Source organism: Bufo gargarizans, chromosome 1 (assembly GCF_014858855.1).
Source record: "Bufo gargarizans isolate SCDJY-AF-19 chromosome 1, ASM1485885v1, whole genome shotgun sequence".
NCBI classification, from domain to species: Eukaryota; Metazoa; Chordata; class Amphibia; order Anura; family Bufonidae; genus Bufo; species Bufo gargarizans.
The window spans coordinates 409,034,592-409,061,575 of record NC_058080.1 but is presented as its reverse complement, the minus strand read 5'-3'; the positions used below and the strand labels follow the sequence as shown (position 1 = coordinate 409,061,575).

The window sequence follows — 26,984 nt, the reverse complement described above, 5'->3', positions numbered from 1 at the left end:
CTGCACTATATTGGCAAAAAATGGCTAAGTGTGAAATTAGCCTGAGCGGATCCGTCCAGACTTTTACATTGAAAGTCAATGGGGGATGGATCCGTTTGAAGATTGAGCCATATTGTGGCATCTTCAAACGGATCCGTCCCCATTGACTTACATTGTAAGTCTGGACGGATCCGCACGCCTCCGCACTGCCAGGCGGACACCCGAACGCTGCAAGCAGCGTTCATGTGTCCGCCTGCTGAGCGGAGCGGAGGCTGAACGCCGCCAGACTGATGCAGTCTGAGCGGATCCGCATCCATTCAGACTGCATCAGGGCTGGACGGAAGCGTTCGGGTCCGCTCGTGAGCCCCTTCAAACGGAGCTCACGAGCGGACAGCCGAACGCTAGTGTGAAACTAGCCTAACCTAAACTTTGATTAATTGATACTGTCAGATGATAAATGCGCAGCCTGGAAAGATTTATGGCAAAATTGCATGATACACATATATTTTTATATTTATTTTGATTTTATAAAGTACATACCAGTAAGTATATTTGCATTAATGTATAATTTATCGCATACTCCCCAGGGAATAAAGTGTTAAGCCAAACAAATAGGAGGAGGGCGACTGTTGATTATTTCTTAATTCATTCCAAAATTTTCATTCCTAGTAAATAAAAATCCAATAAATAATCACAGCTATCAAGATTGTTTTGTCTTTTATTTGTAAATAAACACAGACAAGATGGATACAGATTCATCTGTTACATACGGCATAGAATCCAAAACAAGAAAAACCTTCTTTATTTCATACTGCATAGAATATCACATTTCTGTCTGCAGGAATATTCATATTGTGTAAAAAGAACACTCCTACTTTTTCATTAGGCACATTTGTAATTCTCAAGTGAATTGTCCCCTTCTAAATATTTTGGATGAAACAGTACTTCTATTGTGTGTAATCGTATTTGTTTCCAGGTTAGAGACTTTTCTGAAGCAGCCTTTGAAGTATGAAGGATGGTGCTTTCAGTGTAGCTGCACAATGCCAGCCACAATTTATAATATTCTAATCTTTAAAATCTCCTTTTAATCCAGAAAATGTATAAAACTTGATAATATGAATTTAAAGAGCCAATAAGTAAGTGTGACATGGGCGCCACAGTGCTTGAGAGCATCATGTATTATATATACAAGGAAATTCTGCCTGGCCTATTTCTGGGTTACTGTTCTGTTGGGTTGCATATTTTTTGGTGATATTTAAATTAAAACCTCATAGGTTTCTGTGTAGTAGTCCATTTTCTGTAGCCTGCAGCTGTATAATCACTCCATTCAGCCAGAACATCTTGTATGTAATGGTATTACTTTAGATATTCCCACTTACAGCAAGACCTCCTGCAAATGAGTGAAAAAGTAATGACACCAGATGTAGGTATGGATTTTCATCTTGGGGTACAAATTAAATAAATCACCTACTGTTGAGGCAGGTCTTTCCGCTCGTGCCCTACATCTACAGTGCCATTATTATGCCACATACATACTGTATATTTCTATATAGTATAGTATATATAGTATTAGAATGTGTTTTTTGCTTCTCTTTTCTCCTGGCCTAATTTTTATGTGGCATATTATTTTGCTTTCCCTCTGTGACATTATGGGTTCAGTGCACTTCGATGGCTTCTAGAGCATAGCAAGCCAAGCAGAGAAAAGTTCCCAGGCAATTAAGGTTAATTGCCTTGTTAGCAGATATGAAACTTTGTTTTGACAACCTGTCATCACCAATTAACCTTAATTGCCTGGGAACTTTTCTCTGATTGGCTGACTATGCTGTAATCTGTGAATGAAACCTATTTTTTGCAGCTCAGCGCTCCTGTTTTTGCATTATTCCTTATCTTAATAATCTAGCAAATAAAATTCCTTTTTATCAGTAAATATTTATATACAGTAAATAAAGCCTATTCACTTTGTTCTTATTAAGACTTTGATTGGGCGGTATAAGTGCATGATACTGTAAATATCAAACGCGATCGCGTGTCTCTCTCATTATACTATATTTATATATTATATAAATATATAAAATCTAAATTTATTTATATATAATAAAATCAATACAGCAGCAGCGCTGCATATATTGGTCTATCAACTTTTGGTGTATTTTACACCTTATCCAGCGCTACTGCTGTATTGATTTATTAATATAATACTCCCACAATGATCCTGCGATGCTACTGTATTGATCAGATAGACAGATAGATAGATAGATAGATAGATAGATAGATAGATAGATAGATAGATAGATAGATCTATACAGTAGCATCATATTAGTTTAGGGTAACTTCTTAGCTCCAGCATGGGTGTTGGGATCTCTGTTTTACCTACAGTACATGATTAACTACATTGTGGCATATTGTGTTCCAGAATGTTGTTAAGCTCCAGCAGGATGTCAAGATCTTTGCCTAACCTACATTTTTGGGTTGATTGACACAACTCTCCCTGCTCTGAAGCATGTACTGTACTGTACTGTAGTTGTAGTGTATGTATGTTTGCTTCTGAAGTTAAAATAAATAAAATAAATAAATATGTGGATGTGGGCAAATAGCTTTCTTGGTATAAAAAAAACCCCCACACCATCCAGATAGAGTGGAGTGGTTATTATTTATAGAGCGGGGATTACAATGAGAAGGCGGTATCAGCACAGGGACCTCTATGGTGTCAGCTGCTAGATGTGCACTGCTGTTTATTAGGTCTTATGTTTATATTTATTTATTAATTAATAATGACATTAATAATGGTACATAGTGGTAGAGAGGTGTGTGTGATGTCATTCGGGTCACTATGGGATGTGCGCTGCAGCTCTGGTTATAGAGGGATCCACGCTACCATCCCTGTCACAGGAGTATGTGTGCTGCTGCACTGGTGGAGCTGAAGCTGCTGTGGAGCACCATGTTTAGGGTAACTTCTCAGCCCCAGAATGGGTGTCGGGATGTGAGTGGGATTTCTGGATTTCAGTCCGGGAAAATGTTATATTATCTTGTACAACTGAATAGGTCAGAAAAGCTACATACTGATGACAAAGTCCATTTGAATAACCCTTAACACGCAATTTAATTTCCTCTAAACACATTTGCTATATTGAAGCTTTCCTTTACCAAATGGCTTTTCCCACATGTCTGGCTATATTGAGATAAGGTGCACGCAGAATTGATGCATCAGCAGTCTTCAGAGATATACTGTATTACACACACTAATATTGAACACTCCAGAAGCCACCGAAGTGCACTGAACTCATAATGTCACAGAGGGGGAAAAAAAGCATATGCCACATAGAAATTAGGCCAGGAGGAAAGAGAAGCAAAAAACACATTCTAATACTATATATACTATACTATATAGAAATATACAGTATGTATATGGCATGAACAATGGCACTGTAGATGTAGGGCAGGAGCGGAAAGACCTGCCTCAATAGAAGGTGATTTATTTAATTTGTACGCCAAGTTAAAAATCCATACCAACAACTGGTGTCATTACTTTTGCACTCATTTGCAGTAGGTCTTGCTGTACATTTATTGCACTGCACTAGCAAAGAAGGGTCTGGAAAAAAAATAATGCATGGCTGGTGGTGGGGGTACTGTAGTAGTTGGGAAAGTGGGAATAACTAAAGTAATATTGTTGAGGAATGGTTGAGACGTATGCATATATATCCATGCATGCCTGCAAACACGTGCGGGCATGTATGATATATATGTGCATACATTAGACATAGTATCATGGGATGATGTGCGCAGATGTGCCCAGCATCTGCGCACGTCTGCCCATGGTGATCCCCAGGGGCTCATGTTGGCCCCTGTGGGAAATATGTGTCCCCTGGGAGCCGTGCCCCCTGATAATGTATATATAGGGGCTTGTGCCCCCTTATAGTATATCTGTGCCCTATAGGGGCTTGTGCCCCCTTATATGTAGGGGCTTGTGATATCTGTGCCCCCTTATAATATATGTGCCCCCTTATGTCCCTAATATTGTATATACATGTGTATGGATGTGCCCCAAGCATCCATACTCATGTATATTATACGTATCCCCCCTCCTACACCTGAAACCAGGTGCATCGGTTTGAATGTGCCCCAAGCATTCAAACCGATGCAATCTGGCTAATTGCATCAGAATGACTGGACAAGGGTCCGGTCATCCTGATGGATACAAAGAGCTCAGATTCAACAGAATCTGAGCCCTTTGTTGTAATTATCTCCAGCGCCGCTGGAGATAATTACGCATGATAGAAGAAGGGGAGAAGCCTCCCCTCCTCCTATTATGCGCATTCCGACAGTGCGATTACAATCGCACTGTCCGGAATGCTAAGGGCAGCAGGCGGGAGATCAAAGGCATCTCCCGCCTGTCTGCAGCGCGTCCCCGATGTGCGGGCCGGCGCAGTGACGTCATATCACTGCGCCGGCCCACGTGGATGATGGGGGCGCGCGCGCGCCCCCTGGTGGGCGGCGCAGCGCGGGAGTGCGGGCGGCCGGGTTTAAAGATCCGGCGGCCCGGCACTCAGGAAGTTAGTTGGGTCTGGGCCCCCACATGAAAAGAGCGCATCCTGCGCTCCGGACAGGATAGTTAGGATCGGGCCCCCACTGGAGAGCGCATCGGCGCTCAGGACATCGGGACCCCCCCCCCCGTTATAGAGGAGCGCGTCCTGCGCTTAGGGAGTCAGGGTCTCCCACGTGGCAGCTGACCGGACCGGAATAGGAGAGTGCGATCGGCCTGGCCGCCCCCTCCTGAAGGACCGGACCCAGGAGAGTGCGTCCTGCGACCGGAGCAGACCCCTGGACGACCTTAAGTATCACCCCCCCCTATCTCACCAACTCCATTAACCCCCCACTCTGGATCCCTGGTTAACCTCCCCTGCATCCCCCTGGTTCATCCCCCGGGTTAACCCCCTTCATCCCCCTGGTTAACATCCCTGCTCCCCTGATTTACCCTGTTAACCCTTTACCCCTGAACGTTTACCCTGGTGGCCCTGATTAACCCCTGGGTTACCCCAACCCCTGCATCCTCTGGTTAACCCTGCATCCCCTGGTTAACCCAAGCTCTGCTGCTCTGTTGAGCATGCAGCTGCTCTGCAAACAAAGTATTGTGTTTAACCCTCTTGTAACCCCGTAGGGACAGTATAGAGCTAGGCGGTTGGGTTGTTATATCTGTATGTGTGTATTGTATAGTTAGTTTGTGGGTGGAATTTGGGAACGTGTAGTGTAGTTGAGTACTGTATATTTAGTGTTGTGTTGTCAGTATTGCGTGCGTAGTGCATTGTAATAAATACTGTGTTACTTGTACCCTTTGTGTAGTGTGTACTTGTTAGCGGTAGTAAGTAAGGCGCATGCAGCTAGTTTAGTGATTAGTGTAAGGCTAAGCGAAGATATTGTGTATTGTTATATAAAGGTATAAATAGGCAGAGTCTTCACTAGACGGCTCCTCCTATTTAGGAATACTAATTATCGATATTCGCATAATATTGGTGATTAATATCCCCCCTTTACATTGGCGAGCCAGGCCCACTGCTTGGATTTTGAAATCTGTGTTTGGTTTTGAGGTTAGAGGTCGGTTATCCTGTGAATTGTCAGGCAAGAGAGACGTGGTCAGCGGTCTGAGCGTCTAGGAGAGACGTGGTCAGCGGTCTGAGCGTCTAGGACCTGATAATTCGGACAGGAAACGCGACTCTTCCTCACAGCACCAAACGCAGATCAAAATCTTTAGCAGAGAATCTATGTTCTATCTGTGAATTAATATTTTGCTATTTGCTTTGCACGGTCACTACACCGCTCGAGTGATTGCGAGGGAGAAGAGGATACGTCACTGGAAGAGATCCATCTTCGTGGGAGCAGCGTACAAAGTCAGGCTGGTCGGGAAGAGGCGTTCCGGGAAAATGGACTTCTTCCAAGCAGCTGCGAGGAGGTACGGCCCCAAGGAGAAGATGGACGCTCAAACGGTGAGTATGGACTTCCCCACACTGCAACACTTGAGCAAACACAGTACATTCAATCCCATCCTCCCCACCACATACAAGTCAGCAGAAATGCTGTGGTCCGATTTGTTGGCACAGGCTTGTAGTTATGACAAGCTTTGTGTTAACAAACGGACGGTGTTGAATAAGGCCACTAAACGGCTTCGGATGCTAGCCAAACTCGTTCATACGTTTGAGGCTAGCATCTGTAAGCCAAAGGAAGTGGCGCTGGTGTCTCAGTCAACAGAGACAATTCCTCCGGCTGTTCACTGCCAGTGCTGTGCCAATAGTTCCGACCAGGTTTCGGCATTGCGGGCACAGCTGGCGGAGAATGTGCAGTCTACTGTTGACCGAGATGCGCAGGTGGCTCGAATACAGTCACAATTAGTGGAAATGCAGAAGCAGAAGGAGGAAATTGAGGCTCAGTTGACTCAGTCTTATACTGAGGTCAAGGCCTTCAAGGAACGCACTGCCTCTACTAGTGTGACGGTAGCCAAATTGAAGGCTCAGGTTGCTGTAAGCTCCCAGATAATGACTGGCATGCAACAGGTCATCACCAAGTTGGTGCCGGCCCTTTCTTTTCCCATAAAGTCAGGGTCGGAATATCCCAAAACTTTGCCCTATGCAGGGCAAATAGGGGGGAGAGTAGTCTGTGACAGGCCAAATCACCAGACCAAGCCTGTCCAGACTAACAGAGATTTTTCCCTGACTTTGGGGAAAAGAAACATCGTGAAAAGTGCCTCCCTGAAGATGGAACAATTCAGGGAGCGCGGTTGCAGTGTGGACGGACCTAAGGCACACCGGGCAAACATCAAATGCTTTGCTTGTGGTGGCTTGGGTCATATAGCGAAGCACTGCAAAACACACAAGACAGTAAGCCCAATCAGGTGCTTCAGGTGTGGGAACAAAGGACACATTGCAAGGAATTGCCCTTGTGCAAGTAACTGCAATGTGTCCAGTGATGGGAGGCAGGTAGCGAATGGTGCAGCGGGGTCTAGTCAGCTTGACCATAAAGGGGTTACCTCTCGGCAACACCATCTGCTGCTGAGGGGCCAGAGTGGCCAAGCTAGGCTAGGCAACATTTGACACCCCTGTACTATTTGTTACACCGTTTGTTCCCTATACATGTCCATGTTGTGTGTTTTTGTTGTCCATTGTAACGTTCTCTTTGATGTTGATGGTGGTCCTTGTCTATGAGTGTGTTCCACCAGGCTGATTTATGTAGTGTTGTAATGTCCCATCTGCTGTCTTGTCTCATTCTGTGTCCCCTTGGAGTGGAGCAGTGTTATACTGTGGATCGAGAACGTATAGGGTAGCGAGCAGATAATATCACACGGGAAATCCTGCTGGTCGGGAGAAGGCATAAGGACCTTCTTCATGCAGCACACAAAGGATGATGTGATATTATTCTGGGCAACCAGGGTCTCGGATCGATACAGATAACACTGTTGCGCTCAAGGTTTTCGGTAGGGCTGTGTTGCGCTGGGGACTGGGGCGGACAGACAACATTGGTGTAATGTTGTGCTGCGCACTTAATTCTAGTTCGAGCAGGTAACACAGCTCTGATAGGGATTGGACGCAGAGTGTTTGGCAGCGGAGTGTGGACTGTGTTCTTGTGTTGTGGGGTCCTGGGGAGCCGGGGCATGCCTATGCCGTTGGTTCTGCGGGCCTCCACAAGATGGGATCACAGGGGGAAGTCAGCCTGGGTACACATGAGTGGACAGGGATGCGGTGCCATCAAGATGGTGCTTTGTCCACAGAACTCCAGTTATCCTAACCTAGTAGGGAGGCCATCCTTATCTATTGGTGCAGAGGGATGTGTAGCAGAGGACACGCTCCTCTGAAGGTAGGGTGTTCAGACACCAGTGTTGGGATAATGAGGAGTCCTGTGAGACAAAGGGCAGCCCAATACCCTTCTCTACCCATGGGTCAAAGGTATTGGTGCTGGGAATTTTTGTACATTTAACTGCACTGTTAGGGGAGAAATTCCCCTGGGAGCACCTGGTATTTTCTTCTGCCATAGGTTTTATATGGAGCGGAAGAAAAACCCAGGAGAGGCCACGGAAGAGGCCAGCTATTCCCCCTGACGCTCTTGGGAGACTCCAGAGGATCCCACTGGATTTTGGCAACCAAGCGACCTCTGCCTAGAGGTGTTTTAGAGATGGAGGACTGTGCCACAATCCAGCGGGAGCATTATTTAAGGCTCTGGAGGAAGATTTGGAGACGTTCGGGTGGAAGAGCATATCACTTGTTTCACCCAGTGAAACTTCTTCTGGTTCTGGTGATCGTCATACGATCGGAGGGTCAAGGGATTTATTGACCAAAATACACCAGAACCAGACAGAACTGTACAGAACTATCCGGAGGAGGAGGCTCAGGACATAACCAAACATGGTTCCTGTAGCCAAATATTATTCTATGGACACGTTTTGTTTTCAATGGGGGTTCGGGATGTATAACATGTACTACCCTGAAACCCCATTGCACATTGTATTGTACATATATTGATTATGTTTGTTGGTTGATTGTGTACCCATAGACACTCTAGGTACAAATGTGTGACAGCCTATACCCAGGGAAACTCACCCAACGCATTGCGGTGAGTTATAATTTGGCTGTACACATTTGCATCCTATAGTCGTTTCCCATTGACACAGGGGTCTACGACCCCGTCAAGATGGAAACAGACGTTGGAAAGTTGTGATAGAAGAAAGTTGGGACTGAGACTGTGAGGGTGAACCCGCTCCAGATTCCTGGGAGGCGGGCCATACCGGAAGATCGGCATAACTACCGAGAGACTGTGGGGGTGTGGTCACTCCAAAGTGGGGGTGGCTGACACCAAGAGACGGATAAAAGAAAGGCCAGTTAAAGACTGCAAGGGTGAACCCGCTCCAGATGCCTTGGAGGCGGGCCATACCTGAAGATCGGCAGAACTACCGAGAGACTGTGGGGGTGTGGTCACTCCAAAGTGGGGGTGGCCGACACCAAGAGACGGATAAAAGAAAGGCCAGTTAAAGACTGCAAGGGTGAACCCGCTCCAGATTCCTTGGAGGCGGGCCGTACCTGAAGATCAGATTACCGAGAGACTGTGGGGGTGTGGTCACTCCAAAGTGGGGGTGGCCGACACCAAGAGCCAGTTAACCGAAAGATGTCAAGAAGAAGACTGTGTATCCTGTGGACGGAGGAGTAGGTTACAGTGAAGGGCAGGTCGGAGGAAGCTGGATTAGGGATGTCTAAGTACCTAAAGATCAGTGTACACTACAGTTCTTCCTGAACTTCCACCAAAGATGGGGTTGAAGGGGGGCAAATATATCTCAACCCGTTCCCCCATTATATTGTCGTATTATATTCCGACAACAGGGGGATTGTTGAGGAACGGTTGAGACGTATGCATATATATCCATGCATGCCTGCAAACACGTGCGGGCATGTATGATATATATGTGCATACATTAGACATAGTATCATGGGACGATGTGCGCAGATGTGCCCAGCATCTGCGCACGTCTGCCCATGGTGATCCCCAGGGAATCATGTTGGCCCCTGTGGGAAATATGTGTCCCCTGGGAGCCGTGCCCCCTGATAATGTATATATAGGGGCTTGTGCCCCCTTATAGTATATCTGTGCCCTATAGGGGCTTGTGCCCCCTTATATGTAGGGGCTTGTGATATCTGTGCCCCCTTATAATATATGTGCCCCCTTATGTCCCTAATATTGTATATACATGTGTATGGATGTGCCCCAAGCATCCATACTCATGTATATTATACGTATCCCCCCTCCTACACCTGAAACCAGGTGCATCGGTTTGAATGTGCCCCAAGCATTCAAACCGATGCAATCTGGCTAATTGCATCAGAATGACTGGACAAGGGTCCGGTCATCCTGATGGATACAAAGAGCCCCCCTGATGGATACAAAGCGCCGCTGGAGATAATTACGCATGATAGAAGAAGGGGAGAAGCCTCCCCTCCTCCTATTATGCGCATTCCGACAGTGCGATTACAATCGCACTGTCCGGAATGCTAAGGGCAGCAGGCGGGAGATCAAAGGCATCTCCCGCCTGTCTGCAGCGCGTCCCCGATGTGCGGGCCGGCGCAGTGACGTCATATCACTGCGCCGGCCCACGTGGATGATGGGGGCGCGCCCCCACATGAAAAGAGCGCGTCCTGCGCTCCGGACAGGATAGTTAGGATCGGGCCCCCACTGGAGAGCGCATCGGCGCTCAGGACATCGGGACCCCCCCCCCCTTATAGAGGAGCGCGTCCTGCGCTTAGGGAGTCAGGGTCTCCCACGTGGCAGCTGACCGGACCGGAATAGGAGAGTGCGATCGGCGCTCGACAGAAGTGCCTGGCCGCCCCCTCCTGAAGGACCGGACCCAGGAGAGTGCGTCCTGCGACCGGAGCAGACCCCTGGACGACCTTAAGTATCACCCCCCCTATCTCACCAACTCCATTAACCCCCCACTCTGGATCCCTGGTTAACCCCCCCCTGCATCCCCCTGGTTCATCCCCGGGTTAACCCCCTTCATCCCCCTGGTTAACATCCCTGCTCCCCTGATTTACCCTGTTAACCCTTTACCCCTGAACGTTTACCCTGGTGGCCCTGATTAACCCCTGGGTTACCCCAACCCCTGCATCCTCTGGTTAACCCTGCATCCCCTGGTTAACCCAAGCTCTGCTGCTCTGTTGAGCATGCAGCTGCTCTGCAAACAAAGTATTGTGTTTAACCCTCTTGTAACCCCGTAGGGACAGTATAGAGCTAGGCGGTTGGGTTGTTATATCTGTATGTGTGTATTGTATAGTTAGTTTGTGGGTGGAATTTGGGAACGTGTAGTGTAGTTGAGTACTGTATATTTAGTGTTGTGTTGTCAGTATTGCGTGCGTAGTGCATTGTAATAAATACTGTGTTACTTGTACCCTTTGTGTAGTGTGTACTTGTTAGCGGTAGTAAGTAAGGCGCATGCAGCTAGTTTAGTGATTAGTGTAAGGCTAAGCGAAGATATTGTGTATTGTTATATAAAGGTATAAATAGGCGGAGTCTTCACTAGACGGCTCCTCCTATTTAGGAATACTAATTATCGATATTCGCATAATATTGGTGATTAATATCCCCCCTTTACAAATATCATTACATACGAGACTTGATGGCTGAATAGAGTGATTATACAGCTGCAGTAAATGGACTACTACACAGAAACCTATGAGGTTTTATTGTAAATATCACAAAAAAAAATATGCAGTCCGACAGAACAATAACCGAAAAATAGGCCAGGCAGAATTTCCTTGTATATATACTACATTATTCTTTCAAGCACTGTGCCGCCCATGTCACACTTACTTTTAATCCAGAAAATGTATAAAACTTGATAGTATGAATTTAAAGAGCCACTTTAAATTCATACAATCAAGTTTTGTACATTTTCTGGATTAAAAGGAGATTTTAAAGATAAGAATATTTACACTGAATGCACCATCCTTCATACTTCAGAGGCTGCTTCAGAAAAGTCTCTATCCTGGAAACAAATATGATTACACACAGTAGAAGTACTGTAGCATCCAAAATATTTAGAAGGGGATTCACTAGAGAATTACAAATGTGCCTAATGAAAAACCTGAGAATGTTCTTTTTACACAATATGAATATTCCCGCAGACAGAAATTTGATATTCTATGCAGTATGTAACAGATTAATCTCTATCCGTCTGTGTTTTTTTTTTACAAATAAAAGACAAAATAATCTTGATAGCTGTGATTATTTATTGGATTTTTATTTTCTAGGAATGAAAATTTTGGAATGAATTAAGAAATAATCAGCAGTCGCCCTCCTCCTATTTGTTTGGCTTAACACTTTATTCCCTGGGGAGCATGCAATATATTATACATTAATGCAAATAGACTTATGTACTTTATAAAAGCAAAACAAATATAAAAATATATGTGTATCATGCAATTTTGCCATACATCTTTCCCAGCTGCGCATTTATCATCCGACAGTATCAATTAAGCAAAGTTTAGGCTATAATATGGTGTAGTAAATTTCATTTATATAGTATACTAGCAAAAAAAAAACCTGCTTTGCACGGGTATATTTCATCTATTTAATTTGACCGCCCCTTTAACAGTGACTTTAACAGTGACCACCCCTTTAACAGTGACTTTCACAGTGACCATACCTATAACAGTGACTTTTACAATGACTGCTCCTTTAACAGTGACTTTCACAGTGAATGCCCCTTTAACAGTGACTTTCAAAGTGCCCGCCCCTTTAACAGGGACCTTCATAGCACCCGCCCCTTTAATAACAGTGACCTTTCAAGCCGGCATTGTTCTTAGAATAAAGGATATATGATTTTAGATATAGATCCGGCCATCTAATTAAATATTAAATATAGCAGCTGAGTGGTAAAGCAGGCTGGGGGGATCGCGCGCCCACTCAGCCACCCTGAAATGGGAACATCAGAAGTTGCAGGATGGGGGGGTGAAGTATTATACCTACTGTAAGGGCTTACACTCTCAGGTAGGGCAGCGATGACAGATTCTCTTGCAGACCACAGGGCTAAAGTCCAACTGTTGCTTTATTTATCACACTCCGGCAATACAGGCAACCCCAGTTATAATTCAATGGGTAAGGTGAAGGTCCAGCACCACAAAACATAAACCAAACGAAAATAAACACCTGTCCGTCTGGGCTCTGGCTAATACAGTAAAGTTCCTAACTCACCTATTGAACACTGTTCACACAGAGAATTTGGCTTCTCTAGCCAGCAGGGCAGCCAGCTTCCCAGACTTTCTCCAGGCATTACTCTCCCCAGACTGACAGCCTGGACTCTGCGTTATTTCCCCTTGATGATCCCAACTGGCTTCAGCTGGGATCCCTCAGTCTAGGGAAAAACCTGTCCCAGAATGGTGTGGACTGGGGAGGTGCCTCTACCAATCCTACCTTCTCCCAGTCCAATAGAATCCAGCCCATAAACTTAACAAAACGGTCTCAGCAACCTACATATTGCTGAGACCATTTAAACTTCTGGATTTTATTTACCTCACCCAGTTGAGGAATCTGGGTGGGATATACACCCCTTCCAGGACTTTACCATACACTTTTCTGTTCACCTTACCACACTACATATACACTTTATAATGTTACATTTGTGGAGGAAGGTTGCAGAGAAGGATCGGGCATAGTGTAATGTACTGTCATTATGTACTTTAGGTTAACACTGCCATCTACTAGCCTTGTTGTGTACTGCTGTTAGAATTGTTATTTCATTCGAAATGAAAGAGGAGAAGTCACGATTCGTTAATATGCAATGTGAAACCTGTGTTTGCAAGCGCTACTACATCTGTATGCATTGTAAACGCACACAATAGCTCTCCTCCTGTGGAATTAAACGTTCTGACTAACCTGTGGGTAACTATCCTGTAAGTCACCATCTGACCTATGAAAGAGCCTTGAAACGTGACTTTGGATATCAGGCAAGCCAAAATCTCCTGCAAAATAGCACTGTTTCAGAGATCCTGTTCCCCTTCAGTATAAAGCAGGCTACTGATTGGCCAGGTGATAGGCCTTTGATGTAGCTCTGCTCTGTTGATGAGCACAAGAACCCCAAAACAGTTGATTCCAACCAGAAAGTCATTAGTCAATTTGTTAACTTTTAAAAAAAAAAAATGTTATTATTCCCAATTTAGCTAAAAAAAAAAAGACTGAGAAGGTCCTGCAGCAGTGAAATTATTTAAAATGACCCTCTGGTTCATTAAAGGAGTTATTCATGTAAATATAATGATGACCTATCCCCAGGATAGGTCATCATTATCACATCGTCAGGGGTCCGAGTTTCCGCACCTTTGCTGACCAGTTTAATCAGGGAGCCGCTGTGCTCACTGGAGCTTTGGTGAACAAATCTGTCTCCCGGCATCTTTCCAAGCACCGCTAAGTACATTGTACAGCGTCTTTTCTTGGCATTGCAGCTCAGCCCTATTCACATCAATCTGGCTGAGCTGCAATTAGGCTGATGTTACAGATCACATGGCCTCTTCTAGCAGCTGATCAGCAGGGGTTTACCTGCGGACCCCTGACGATCTTATATTGATGACCTATCCTGAGGATAGGTCATCAATATCAAATACCAGACAACCCCTTTTGGATGACAGAAGAGGAGCTTGAGAAATAGCAGGATCTGCAACTAAAAAGATGAAAAGGAGAGCACCACGTAAGTATTCTTTTTGTTACCCAGTTCATGTGATTTTGTTTTCTTAAAATGGAGGGTTACTTTTATTACTTTTTTACTGTACATTATCAAACATATTAAACATATATACTCCTTAGTTAACAGAAGTGAAAAATGAATAGGAATCTGGTAACCTGCTGTAACCCAAGACCCATCTGTCCTGAAAGCCATGGATTATATATATTACCTGGCAACTTGGGATCCTATCATTACATCCCCATCTTTCATAGACCGGCTACTATACGGCCTGTAAGATATAAAAGAATTTGGTTAATGCTGCTTGCATGTCATCATGAGTATTCACAAAATATTGTTTTACCCTTCAAAAATGCCAATTTCTGTGGTATTTAACAATAAAATCTGACAAAAAGAGAATATGCATTACCAGTTTCTTCAGACTCAGAAATTAATTTTCACTGCCAATCAAATGTACCCAATAAATGGCACTCTGTGGCCTTCTGCTGCAAGTATTGAAAAGTGGGTGTGAATCTGAGACTGGGATTTCTAAGCTTTGATTGTCACCATATTTACAGTAATGTTTTCAGGACTCAGGGCAGCTTCTTAAAGGGAACCCGTCACTAGAGTTTTTGAGGATCTTCATTGTGGGTTGTATTGCAAAGGGTGAATTCCGGGGCAAATCTGTAACTAACACATGCAGATTTTGCTGCAGATTCATTATGGAATGGCAGTGAAATCCATTCTGCTTGGAAAATATGTATCAAAATTTTTCCATGGCTGAAACCATCAGTTTTTGTGACCAAAGCCAGAAATAGATCCAGCAATGAAGTATAAGTCTGTCCTTTATTTTTCTCATTCATTTGGAATCTATTCCTGGCTTTAGCTAAAAAAAAAACTGCAGCAAAAACTGCTGTGTCTTAAACAACCCTTAACCCCTTTAATCCAGGAGGATTTTTTGTTGAGCGTTTTTTACTCTAGACCTTCCATAACTATAACTTTTTTTTTCATTCACATATTTGGGCTTGGTTTTTGAAGGACAAGTCGTACATTCTAATGATACCATTTACTGTTGCATACTATGTAGTGGGAAGCTGAAAATATTCCAAATAGGGTGAATTGGGAAAATAAAAATGCTTTATGGGTTTCATTTTTTACAGAATTACCTGAGTGGTAAGCTAACCTGTTCCTTTAATTCTCCAGGTCAATACAATTACTGCGATACCACATTTGTATAGCCTTTCTTGTGTTTTAATCTAAAAAAAAAAAAGAACGAATTTTGGTCGAAAAAACAATATATATTTTTTTGCATTACCATATTCTAACCCCCGCAACTTTCCTTTTATGTCTATGGAGCTGTTTGGGGGCTCATTTTCTGCTGAATGATCTGTACTTTCCAATTATGTCATTGAGTTGTGTAGGACTTTTTGATCACTTTTTATTACATTTTTTTGGGGAGGTGAATCAATGAAAACAACAAATTGGCCATTTTAATTTTTTTTTTTATATGTATTTAAATAGTACATGTGTTTTCATACTGATGACTATGATGTTTATTTTTTATATTGTTCGTTTATTTATATTTTACTTTTGGGGAAAGGGGGTTGATTTGAATATTTTTTTTAACTTTATTTTGTCATCCTAGATGAATATAGCCTGCAATCATTATATTACCATTTGTATTTTGCAATGGATTTTTATCCATTACAGAATTCAGTATACTGTATTACAAGGCAATGCTGCCGGCATTGGAATATACCAGTACAGGCTCAGGCCTACTACTACTATGGAATACCTTCCTCAATCTCAACCAGGGGAAGATGTCCTGGGCCGGAAGCATTGGGCTTCGGTTTTAGTGCTCTCAGATGCTGTGTTCACGTTTTACCATGGCGTCTGAGGGTTAAATTTCTCCATCAGCATTATCACTGAATGCAGACATTAGCCTGTTGAAAATTGCAGGCACCCGGTGGCTATGGGGCCTGATGTGCTCAAAAATGGGTGCCATCTTTAAAACACCCACGTCTGCTGTATATTTATTGTGCTGTGAGAGAAGGGAGTTAAAGTGGTTATCCCACAATTTTAGAGTTAGTCACACACAGCACGTGATTAAAACATCTTTTATATTGGGACATAAATATGTTATGTGAACGGATATTTCATTTCTAAGCACTACCCAGAGGTTCAGACCCCCCCCCCCCTTCCCCGTACTAAATAAGCCTATGAGTTCAGATGTGGATAAGTATATGCAATCTTTAGGAGTGGGGTGATGCCTGCTGCGGGCCAGGCTGTCCCATAATCTGCATTGTCTTCTCTGAAAGAAAGAACTTCATTTTCTTTTCCTCTGCTTGTGAGTAGAGATGCTGAACATGCACAATGACATTCTCCTCTTCTGACAAGCAGGGAAGGCTTAAAGGGGTCGTCCAGCATTAGATAAACATGGCTGCTTTCTTCCAAAAACAGCGCCACCCCTGTCCATAGGTTGTGTCTGGTATACAGCATACCTTTGTAGGAGTAAATGGGGCAGAGCTGCAATACTGAACACAACCTGTGGACAGCGGTGATGCTGTTTTTGGAAGACAGCAGCTATGTTTTTCCAATCATGGACAACCCCTTTAATCTCAGGGATCCTTCCACACCAAAGATGAAGAGACAGAGCACAGAAACAGCTCATGTATGTCCATCTCTGAACATGTAGAAAAGAGGGTGTACTATGGGGCTGAACTGCTAGGTGGCGCTATTATATGTCTTAAATGTAATCTCTAAATATACATCACTACAAAAGATGCTCAGAATTATGGGGGATATTTATCAAAAGTGTTGTCAAGGAAATCTGGCTTAGTTGTCCATAGCAACCAATCAGATTCTACCTTTCATTTTCCAAAGGAGCTCTGAAAAATGAAAGGTGGAATCTGATTGGTTGCTATGGGCCAGGGACATCCGCACATTTGCATCATATCGTGCAGGATGTTTTTATCTTAGTTTTTTCTGTGATTTTTTTGTCTATGTAGTATTTGCTTGAGGGAGTGGCACCTTCAAGTGTGAATGCGCACCTATTATCTTGGGAGTAGCATTCCTCTGCACTTTTGCCCCCCTCCCCTATCCAATAGAGCGCCTTAATTAGGTGGTACATATGGCTGTGCTTGCTCCTCCTCCCATTGGTTGCTTGATGCACATGGAGGTTACTAGGAGCAGCACACCATATGTGCGGGGTCTGCGCTCCTGAACATAGAAGCCCAACGGCTTAGGTAGGTTTAGCGTAGGACCCACCTGACCTGAGACCACCTTGGCGTTCGGTAGGCGGGCTTAGATGTGTTTTGATCAAAATATATTGACTAAGTGTCTCAGATATTATCATATCAGAGTGAGGACTTTGTCCATATATAGTGCTTGCATCTACTTTACTAAGTGCATTATTATCTTATTTCTGTGGTTTTCTTCAACAATATGGCCAGGGACATCCGCACATTTGTATCATATCGTGCAGGATGTTTTTATCTTAGTTTTTTCTGTGATTTTTTTGTCTATGTAGTATTTGCTTGAGGGAGTGGCACCTTCAAGTGTGAATGCGCACCTATTATCTTGGGAGTAGCATTCCTCTGCACTTTTGCCCCCCTCCCCTATCCAATAGAGCGCCTTAATTAGGTGGTACATATGGCTGTGCTTGCTCCTCCTCCCATTGGTTGCTTGATGCACATGGAGGTTACTAGGAGCAGCACACCATATGTGCGGGGTCTGCGCTCCTGAACATAGAAGCCCAACGGCTTAGGTAGGTTTAGCGTAGGACCCACCTGACCTGAGACCACCTTGGCGTTCGGTAGGCGGGCTTAGATGTGTTTTGATCAAAATATATTGACTAAGTGTCTCAGATATTATCATATCAGAGTGAGGACTTTGTCCATATATAGTGCTTGCATCTACTTTACTAAGTGCATTATTATCTTATTTCTGTGGTTTTCTTCAACAATATGGCCAGGGACATCCGCACATTTGTATCATATCGTGCAGGATGTTTTTATCTTAGTTTTTTCTGTGATTTTTTTGTCTATGTAGTATTTGCTTGAGGGAGTGGCACCTTCAAGTGTGAATGCGCACCTATTATCTTGGGAGTAGCATTCCTCTGCACTTTTGCCCCCCTCCCCTATCCAATAGAGCGCCTTAATTAGGTGGTACATATGGCTGTGCTTGCTCCTCCTCCCATTGGTTGCTTGATGCACATGGAGGTTACTAGGAGCAGCACACCATATGTGCGGCATCTGCGCTCCTGAACATAGAAGCCCAACGGCTTAGGTAGGTTTAGCGTAGGACCCGCCTGACCTGAGACCACCTTGGCGTTCGGTAGGCGGGCTTAGATGTGTTTTGATCAAAATATATTGACTAAGTGTCTCAGATATTATCATATCAGAGTGAGGACTTTGTCCATATATAGTGCTTGCATCTACTTTACTAAGTGCATTATTATCTTATTTCTGTGGTTTTCTTCAATAATATGGCCAGGGACATCCGCACATTTGTATCATATCGTGCAGGATGTTTTTATCTTAGTTTTTTCTGTGATTTTTTTGGTTGCTATGGGCAACTAAGCCAGTTCTACTTCACACCAGTTTTTTTAAATCTCCCACACTGAGTTTTTTTTTTTTTGCTAAACATAAAATTATTGAGCTAACCCATTTAAAATGTAGCCTGTAGCATAAGTCTGCCTCTTCCACTATTGACTTTGAAGGGAAAAACATTATTTAACAACCACATGATCATGGTTTTACATGAGGTATTGCAACATGGTTTTCCATAAAAGCAGTACTAGGAATATTTTCCTTGGACTGCCCATGTAGAAAAAACTGCAGTAGCAAAACCGTAAAGAATAAGATATATTAACATCTGTTCCTTTAATGATTTCTGCCATACTTAGTGCTGTTTTTCTGCATTTTTGTGATTTTTTTTCACATTATTTATTTTTATTTATATTTTTAGTTTTTTGTTGTTTTGGCTTCTTTCTTTTCAAAAATGCTTAAGCTCTGGTGTTTTCATCCTATTCTCTATAGGGTAAAAATGCTATTGGTAAGACACATTGGGGAGACATTTATTACGACCAACATTTTAGACGCCAATGTTAATAAAGGCCTAAACTGGCGGTGCATCTGGCGAGATTAAGAAGAGGCGCCGGCCTCTCCATACCTTCGGCAGATCCTCCGACAGTTAAAAATGTAACACAGCTTTTGAATTGTCTTACATTTAGACCTTTTTCTACCCCTAAAACAGGCGTAGAAAATTGTAAATGAGATAAGCCTAACGGCCCATCCCCTTCCCAATCCAAAATTTTAGACCTGGCCTGAGAAGGGAGAAGTCGCAGATTGCAGCGCCACTAACCGTGGCGCTGCAATCTGCACCTGAAATACACCTAATTTAGGCATATTTCTGATTGATAAATGACCCCCATTGTGTGCATAAAAAACACCAGAGAAACCACCACATAAAACAACAAAACAAGAGGGGAAAAATGATTATTGCTGACATTTTCATGTATGTAGAGAAGCCTATATATATACACTCACCTAAAGAATTATTAAGAACACCATACTAATACGGTGTTGGACCCCCTTTTGCCTTCAGAACTGCCTTAATTCGACGTGGCATTGATTCAACAAGGTGCTGATAGCATTCTTTAGAAATGTTGGCCCATATTGATAGGATAGCATCTTGCAGTTGATGGAGATTTGAGGGATGCACATCCAAGGCACGAAGCTCCCGTTCCACCACATGCCAAAGATGCTCTATTGGGTTGAGATCTGGTGACTGTGGGGGCCATTTTAGTACAGTGAACTCATTGTCATGTTCAAGAAACCAATTTGAAATGATTCGAGCTTTGTGACATGGTGGATTATCCTGCTGGAAGTAGCCATCAGAGGATGGGTACATGGTGGTCATGAAGGGATGGACATGGTCAGAAACAATGCTCAGGTAGCCCGTGGCATTTAAACGATGGCCAATTGGCACTAAGGGGCCTAAAGTGTGCCCAGAAAACATCCCCCACACCATTACACCACCACCACCAGCCTGCACAGTGGTAACAAGGCATGATGGATACATGTTCTCATTCTGTTTACGCCAAATTCGGACTCTACCATTTGAATGTCTCAACAGAAATTGAGACTCATCAGATCAGGCAACATTTTTCCAGTCTTCAACAGTCCAATTTTGGTGAGCTTGTGCAAATTGTAGCCTCTTTTTCCTATTTGTAGTGGAGATGAGTGGTACCCGATGGGGTCTTCTGCTGTTGTAGCCCATCCGCCTCAAGGTTGTGCGTGTTGTGGCTTCACAAATGCTTTGCTGCATACCTCGGTTGTAACGAGTGGTTATTTCAGTCAACGTTGCTCTTCTATCAGCTTGAATCAGTCGGCCCATTCTCCTCTGACCTCTAGCATCAACAAGGCATTTTCGCCCACAGGACTGCCGCATACTGGATGTTTTTCCCTTTTCACACCATTCTTTGTAAACCCTAGAAATGGTTGTGCGTGAAAATCCCAGTAACTGAGCAGATTGTGAAATACTCAGACCGGCCCGTCTGGCACCAACATCCATGCCACGCTAAAAATTGCTTAAATCACCTTTCTTTCCCATTCTGACATTCAGTTTGGCGTTCAGGAGATTGTCTTGACCAGGACCACAACCCTACATGCATTGAAGCAACTGCCATGTGATTGGTTGACTAGATAATCGCATCAATGAGAAATAGAACAGGTGTTCCTAATAATTCTTTAGGTGAGTGTATGTTCACATTCATAATATTTGTTCTGGGCTGTTTGTGCCATTTTAGCGGCTTCGCACCTAGTACTCTACTCAGAGTTTAGTTGTACACCAACAACCCACAAATGACAAAATTGGAATCAAATTGACCAACAAAGTATAACAGGGCTCATGCACACAAACGTATCTTCTTTCCGTGTCCGTTGCGGTTTTTTTGTGGACTGTATACGGAACCATTTATTTCAATTGGTCTGCAAAAAAACGGCAGTTACTCTGTGTGCATTGCGTTTCTGTATGTCCGTATTTCCATTCTGCAAAAAAATAGAACATGTTCTATTATTGTCCGCATTACGGACAAGTATGGAACTGTTCTTTTAGGGGACAGCTGTTCCGTTCCACAAAATACGGAATGCACACGGACATCATCCGTATTTTTTAAGGATCAGTTTTTTGTGGACTGCAAAATACATACGGTCGTGTGCATGAGGCCTTACTATAATTATTATTAAACTTATTTACCTCATATATGGGTCCACACTTAAAAAGACTGATTCCAGCAAAATTTCTGAAAATATATACATGTAAATAAAAATGTTATTATGAATTCAGGTGGAAAATAGATCCAGTAAAAAAATAAAATAGGTACCTCCCCTCCCCAACCCCATCGTGGCCTTTCTGATGGTGCCTAAGTCTCCACTGTCATCTATTCCCTGCTGAGATCCTCACACAGCAGGAAATGGCTGGGAATGTCGCTCAGCCAATCACTGGATGAGGCACATTACTGCTGCAACCAGTGATTGGGTGAGCAACATTCCCGCTATGTCAGCAAAAAGCTGCACACATTGTAGACCCGGGCACCATCTGAATGGCAGCAGTGGGGTATGAATCTTTTTTTTAAACCATTAGCATCCTACTGAAATTTTCTTTTTCTATGGCTGCAAAAACCTTTTAAAAAGGTAAAATTCTGTCCACATACAGCCACCAGAAGCTTTGGAGCTGACTGTACACTGTGTATATATTGGCCCAGATTGATTAAGGTGTGTACACCTAAAACCTGTCTAAGGCTCCTTTCACACCTGCGTTCAGGTGTCCGCTCGTGAGCTTCCGTTTGAAGGGGCTCACAAGCGGCCCTGAACGCAGCCGTCTGGCCCTAATGCATTCTCAGTGGAGGCGGATCCACTGAGAATGCATCCGCCTGCCAGCGCTCAGTGAGCGGACACCTGAACGCTGCAAGCAGCGTTCGGGTGTCCGCCTGGCCGTGCGGAGGCGAGCGGATCCGTCCTGACTTATAATGGAAGTCAATGGGGACGGATCCGCTTGAAGATGACACCATATGGCTCAATCTTCAAGCGGATCCGTCCCCCATTGACTTTCAATGTAAAGTCTGGACGGATCAGTCTGACTAACTTTCACACTTAGAATTTTTTCTAAGTTATAATGCAGACGGATCCGTTCTGAACGGATGCAAACGTCTGCATTATAGGAGCGGATCCGTCTGATGAAACATCAGACGGACCCGCTCCGAACGCTAGTGTGAAAGTAGCCTAAAATGGGGTGCAAGTTGGGCAACTAGGGTTTTTACACTTTTTCTTACTTACTCGTCAAGGGATTGGGGCTTAGTACAAAGAAGTCCTGTATTAATGTAAGTCAACCAATAGTAATTATAGTCAGTGAAAATTGTCTATCCCTGCACCAGATTTATCATCCAGCCTGAGCCTCTGCGGTACGTCTGGTGCAGGTCTAGACAGGCTCTCTAAGATTACACCATTTACAGCAGGCATGTCCAAACTGCAGCCATCCAGCTGTTGCAAAACTACAACTCCCAGTATGCCTGGGAAGCTTACAGCTATTAGGGCATGCTGGGAGTTGTAGTTTTGCAACAGCTGGAGGGCCACAGTTTGGACATGCCTGATTTACAGGATTAGTAAATCTAGGCATTGACTTCAATAATAAAACACTATATACTTTAGTTTAGACTGGGTTCACAAAAAACATATATGTTAACGGATGGCATACAGAAAGTATACATTACCATATAAAGTTTTACTGGACTCTGCAGAATAGAAAAGCATGGTGTGCTATACTTTTGTATATTTTTATCCCCCCCAAAGTATAAGTTAAACAGATGGCAAACATGATGTGAGCCCACCCTTGAAAGATGAGCGAATGTCTTGAAATTCGTTTCATGTTCAATTCAGCAAATTTTTAAAACAATTTGATTCGGACCCAAATCAATTCTTGTGTGGCAGTATGAGCAATGGAAGGGACAGTAGGGGGATTAGCAGCAGGGAGTAGTAGCTGTGGCAGTAGCAGCAGCCATACCAAACATAACATGATAGTAGGCAGGCAGACAGAGGCAGTGACATGATGGTGGCAGCAGTCATACGGTATGGAACATGATGGTAGGCAGGCAGACCACGGCAGTGGCAATATAGCAGCAGCAACCATGTAGTACAGAACATGATGATAGGCAGGCAGACAGCAGCAGGGGCATGATGGGGCACCTTCAGATCTATTCATTGGCCTCAGCCAGAGGAATGTGAAAATCTTCATGGATCCATTCCCTGTTCATTTTGACAAAAGTGATGTTTTGTACCCTGGCGAAGGACAATTTTGTCTGTTTAGGTATGACAGCACCACATGCCGCAATGAAAACTCTCTGATATGACATAGAGAGAGCATACTGGGCCAGTTCAGGCCACTGCTTCAATCTTCCTGCCCAAAAGTCCGTGGGGTCAGTGAACATTGTACATGGATGCCCAGAAAGACCAGAGTCCAGGTAGGGCTGAACCCGTGTGTTGAGGCAGTACATCTTTATTTGCTGATTTGAGTCAGCCTGGCACAGTACATGAAAAAATTGCTCCACTGTACTAGCTACTGCAACTTCTGCTGCTTGTGGTATCGAAGACGGGAGAAGGTGCCGGGGCTGACATTCCGCCTGTGCAGCCGGTTCAGCTGCACAGGGGCCCAGCGTGGGAGGGGGCCCTCCACAGGACGCACAGACAGCTGATTCTAATGGTGAAGCAGAGAGCTCCCAGCTTCAACATTCATAACTCCGTCCAGCATGTAGAAGGGGCCCCCATGGCAATCTGCGGCTCACTGTCTTGAGTCTGAGGACGTGCTGTGCCGTCCACAGCTCTGAGCAGCAAGGCCTGGGCAGCCCGTCCTGAGCTGAATCTGTGATCGCCCTGCCTCCTGTGGCAGGCCTGTGCTGAGCCACTTCACGCACGGTGTCGGTAGCTCCGCCCCTTCTAGTGATGATGGTAGCTCCTCCCCCATCTAGTGATGACAGTAGCTCCGCCCCTGTCTAGTGATGTCGGTAGCCCCCATCGGTAGCTTCACCCACATCTGGTCCTCTCCTAGCTTTTCAGCACCTCAGAGTTGGTGCTTAATGTGTGAGGCCTGCAGCAAACCAGCAACTCAGGTGCAAGTGAGTAAGGACTGGAGGTGGCCCCTGTGCCAACTGTCCCTGTCAGACACTGAACTTGACACTTGGTATGTTATTTTTTTTACTCCACCAATCACCCCTGTCCCCCTCTGGCCCTCCTGTGACTGGCCCTGGCCCACACTCATGTATTTTGCGGTCCGTGGATCGGCAAGCTATGTATGTGGCCCATGTGCCATCCGCATATTTTTGCAGACCTATTGACTTAAATGGGTCTGCAGTCCGTATTTTGTAGAGAAGTATAGGACGTGTCACATTTTCTGTTTTGTGCAGAACGGACATACGGATATGGAAAGCATATAGAAGTAATTTGCTTTCTGCATCCGTATGTCTGTTCCCCAAAGGATAGAAAATGTGACATGTCCTATACTGGTGACATGTCCATAACCCTTGGTGGATCCTCCGCCATTTCTACATGTTCGAGTTCTAGATGTAGATCATTTTCTACCCCTAAACCAGGCGTAGAAAATGGTGAATTAGACGGGCCTGTCGGCCCCTCCCCTTCCCCGTCTACTTATTTAGACATGGCGTGAGCGGGGCAAAGTCACAGATTGCGGCGACTGCACCGGAAATATAGGCGTTTTTCGGGATAATAAATGACCCCCTCAGGTTCTTCTGATCAGACACGGAGAAAGAGCAAAAACATTTCCGACACCCAACACTTATCAAATTAGAAGGGTCCATGTACGATACTTGCTGAGAGTCGCATGGTTGCTTTGTCTGGTGTCAGCAAATGGCATGCAGCGGTGTCCCTCCACGTGTGATGTCAGATTAAATCCTCTTTCAATAGCGAATTTTCCTACTGCATGCGATGTGTGCAGCAAATGCATATCATCCAGACTGAATTCAGACCCATTCATTTCAATGGGTCTGTGTGAGGGGGCACATATCAGGGCATAGTACTGTGAGGGGCACATATCTGGCATAACTACTGTGACACGGCACAATGTGTATATTACTACTGTGTGCTGGCACAAAGGGGCAATAATTACTGTGTGAGGGCATTAAGGGGGCATTAATATGGACCACAGGATCTGAACGGTCTCCACCATCTTTGATGCCCTTGATCACCCCTTCCTCCCCCTGAAGGATCGGGAGGAGCTGACAATCTGGTGTGCCTTCTGCTGTCACACGTCACTATGTATTAATATTTGCCTATGGCCTATGTTTATTTCTGTATGTCTGTGTGGTTGCAGGGGGCTAGGGGAAAGGGGAGGGGGCCCAGGCCCTCTGCTTTCTGTTTCCACCCCTGGGGGGGCACATATCTAGATATAAGTACTGTGAAGGGGGCACATATCTGGTCATAGCTACTGTGAAGGGCCACATATCTGGGCATAACTATTGTGAGGGGGCACATAGCTGGATATAAGTACTGTGAGGGGCACATATCTGGGCATAGTGCAGTGTCCCAGGGGGTCAGTAGTGTATGCTGGGCTTTGTAGTGCAGATTGACTCACTAACCTGGGATCCACTGTCGTCTTCAATTGGGGCAAATACTGGAACAGGCAGGTATTTAAAAGTTCGTGACGCCAGTGTCAATTAAACGGTGACACGCCGTGTAGGATATTGTAGAAGAACGAAGCAAGCACAGGATAGCCAACAAAAACTGGAACTTTACTGAATATCAGTTATAATCATACATGGACGCAGTTGGAAGCGCCGTTCCATGAAAGACAGTTGGTTTTCTATAAGAATACAGGTGGTTCTTGGAATTACAGAAAGGCCGGTCTTAGCAATGTATAATACAGAGTGTTGATTGCAGGAGATGCAGTACAGGCGGCTTGCACACTATTCCTGACTGGTCCTGACACATGTGACTTTCTCTCCAAGGTCTAATGCCCTTTATCTGGCGTACCCTTGAAGCTGTCCTTATCTAGTACCTCCTCTGTTATCTTGAGTACCTCTTGCTTTATCTGATCGGCCTCTGTGGTATTCTGTGTCTTGGGTGGTGATTTGCTTATGCTGCTTCAGCTAAACGGATGATGACTCAGGAGGGGAACCTTTTCCTTGGATCCGGAACCCGGTTACAGGGCCTTTACTACCCTCTCCTAGTCGGCAGGCTTCAGGCCTGCTATGCTCTCACAGGCCCATAGCCTGGCCTTCACTCAGACACAGGATCATTTCTGACCTCTGCTCCCACTGTCTGAACACTGCTAATTACTTCCTGACTGGGCCTTATATAACCTAGGGTTCCCTAGCTCCCTCTAGTGACTCAGAGCTGGAATGACACCCTGGCCGGCCTGCACATGCACGTTTCACAGTAACAGGAAAATACATAGCAGTACATTGACAAGATATTCTATACCAACCTCCCCATAAATACAGGGGGAACGACAATACCCAAGTGACCCTTCTGTAGTGACGGGGTATTACTCTCCCGTACACTACATACCCCGCTGCTTTAAGCTGAGTACGACCTCGTACTCCATCAGGGCCCGCCCAACTGGAATCATTACCTGAAATAGAGAAAGACACATGCATGCATACATATATGTCAATTACACTCTTATCAGACCCAATTGGCAAAGGTGAAGTCTGGTGACAAGGGGCGTCGTTCTCTTTTTCACAGGATAGTGAGTGGAACGGGGGCGCTGACCTGGCACAGCGGAGGTTTAAAGAACCAGGATAGTCCATGACAATAAA

The 26,984-nt window shown here is 44.5% G+C and overlaps 1 protein-coding gene across 2 annotated transcripts in view; it reads right to left on the bottom strand.

Annotated features, from left to right (window-relative positions):
* The window catches only part of LOC122932067 (prostaglandin reductase 1-like), a 68,944-nt gene that overhangs the window by 23,164 nt on the left and 18,796 nt on the right, over positions 1-26,984 (bottom strand). For both annotated transcript variants that reach the window (XM_044286263.1, XM_044286268.1), the window contains exons 3-4: positions 21,416-21,461; positions 14,388-14,447 (exon numbers count right to left, since the gene is read on the bottom strand). In XM_044286263.1, coding sequence (XP_044142198.1) covers positions 14,388-14,447; positions 21,416-21,461 — 106 coding nt within the window. The remainder of the gene's footprint in view (positions 1-14,387; positions 14,448-21,415; positions 21,462-26,984) is intronic.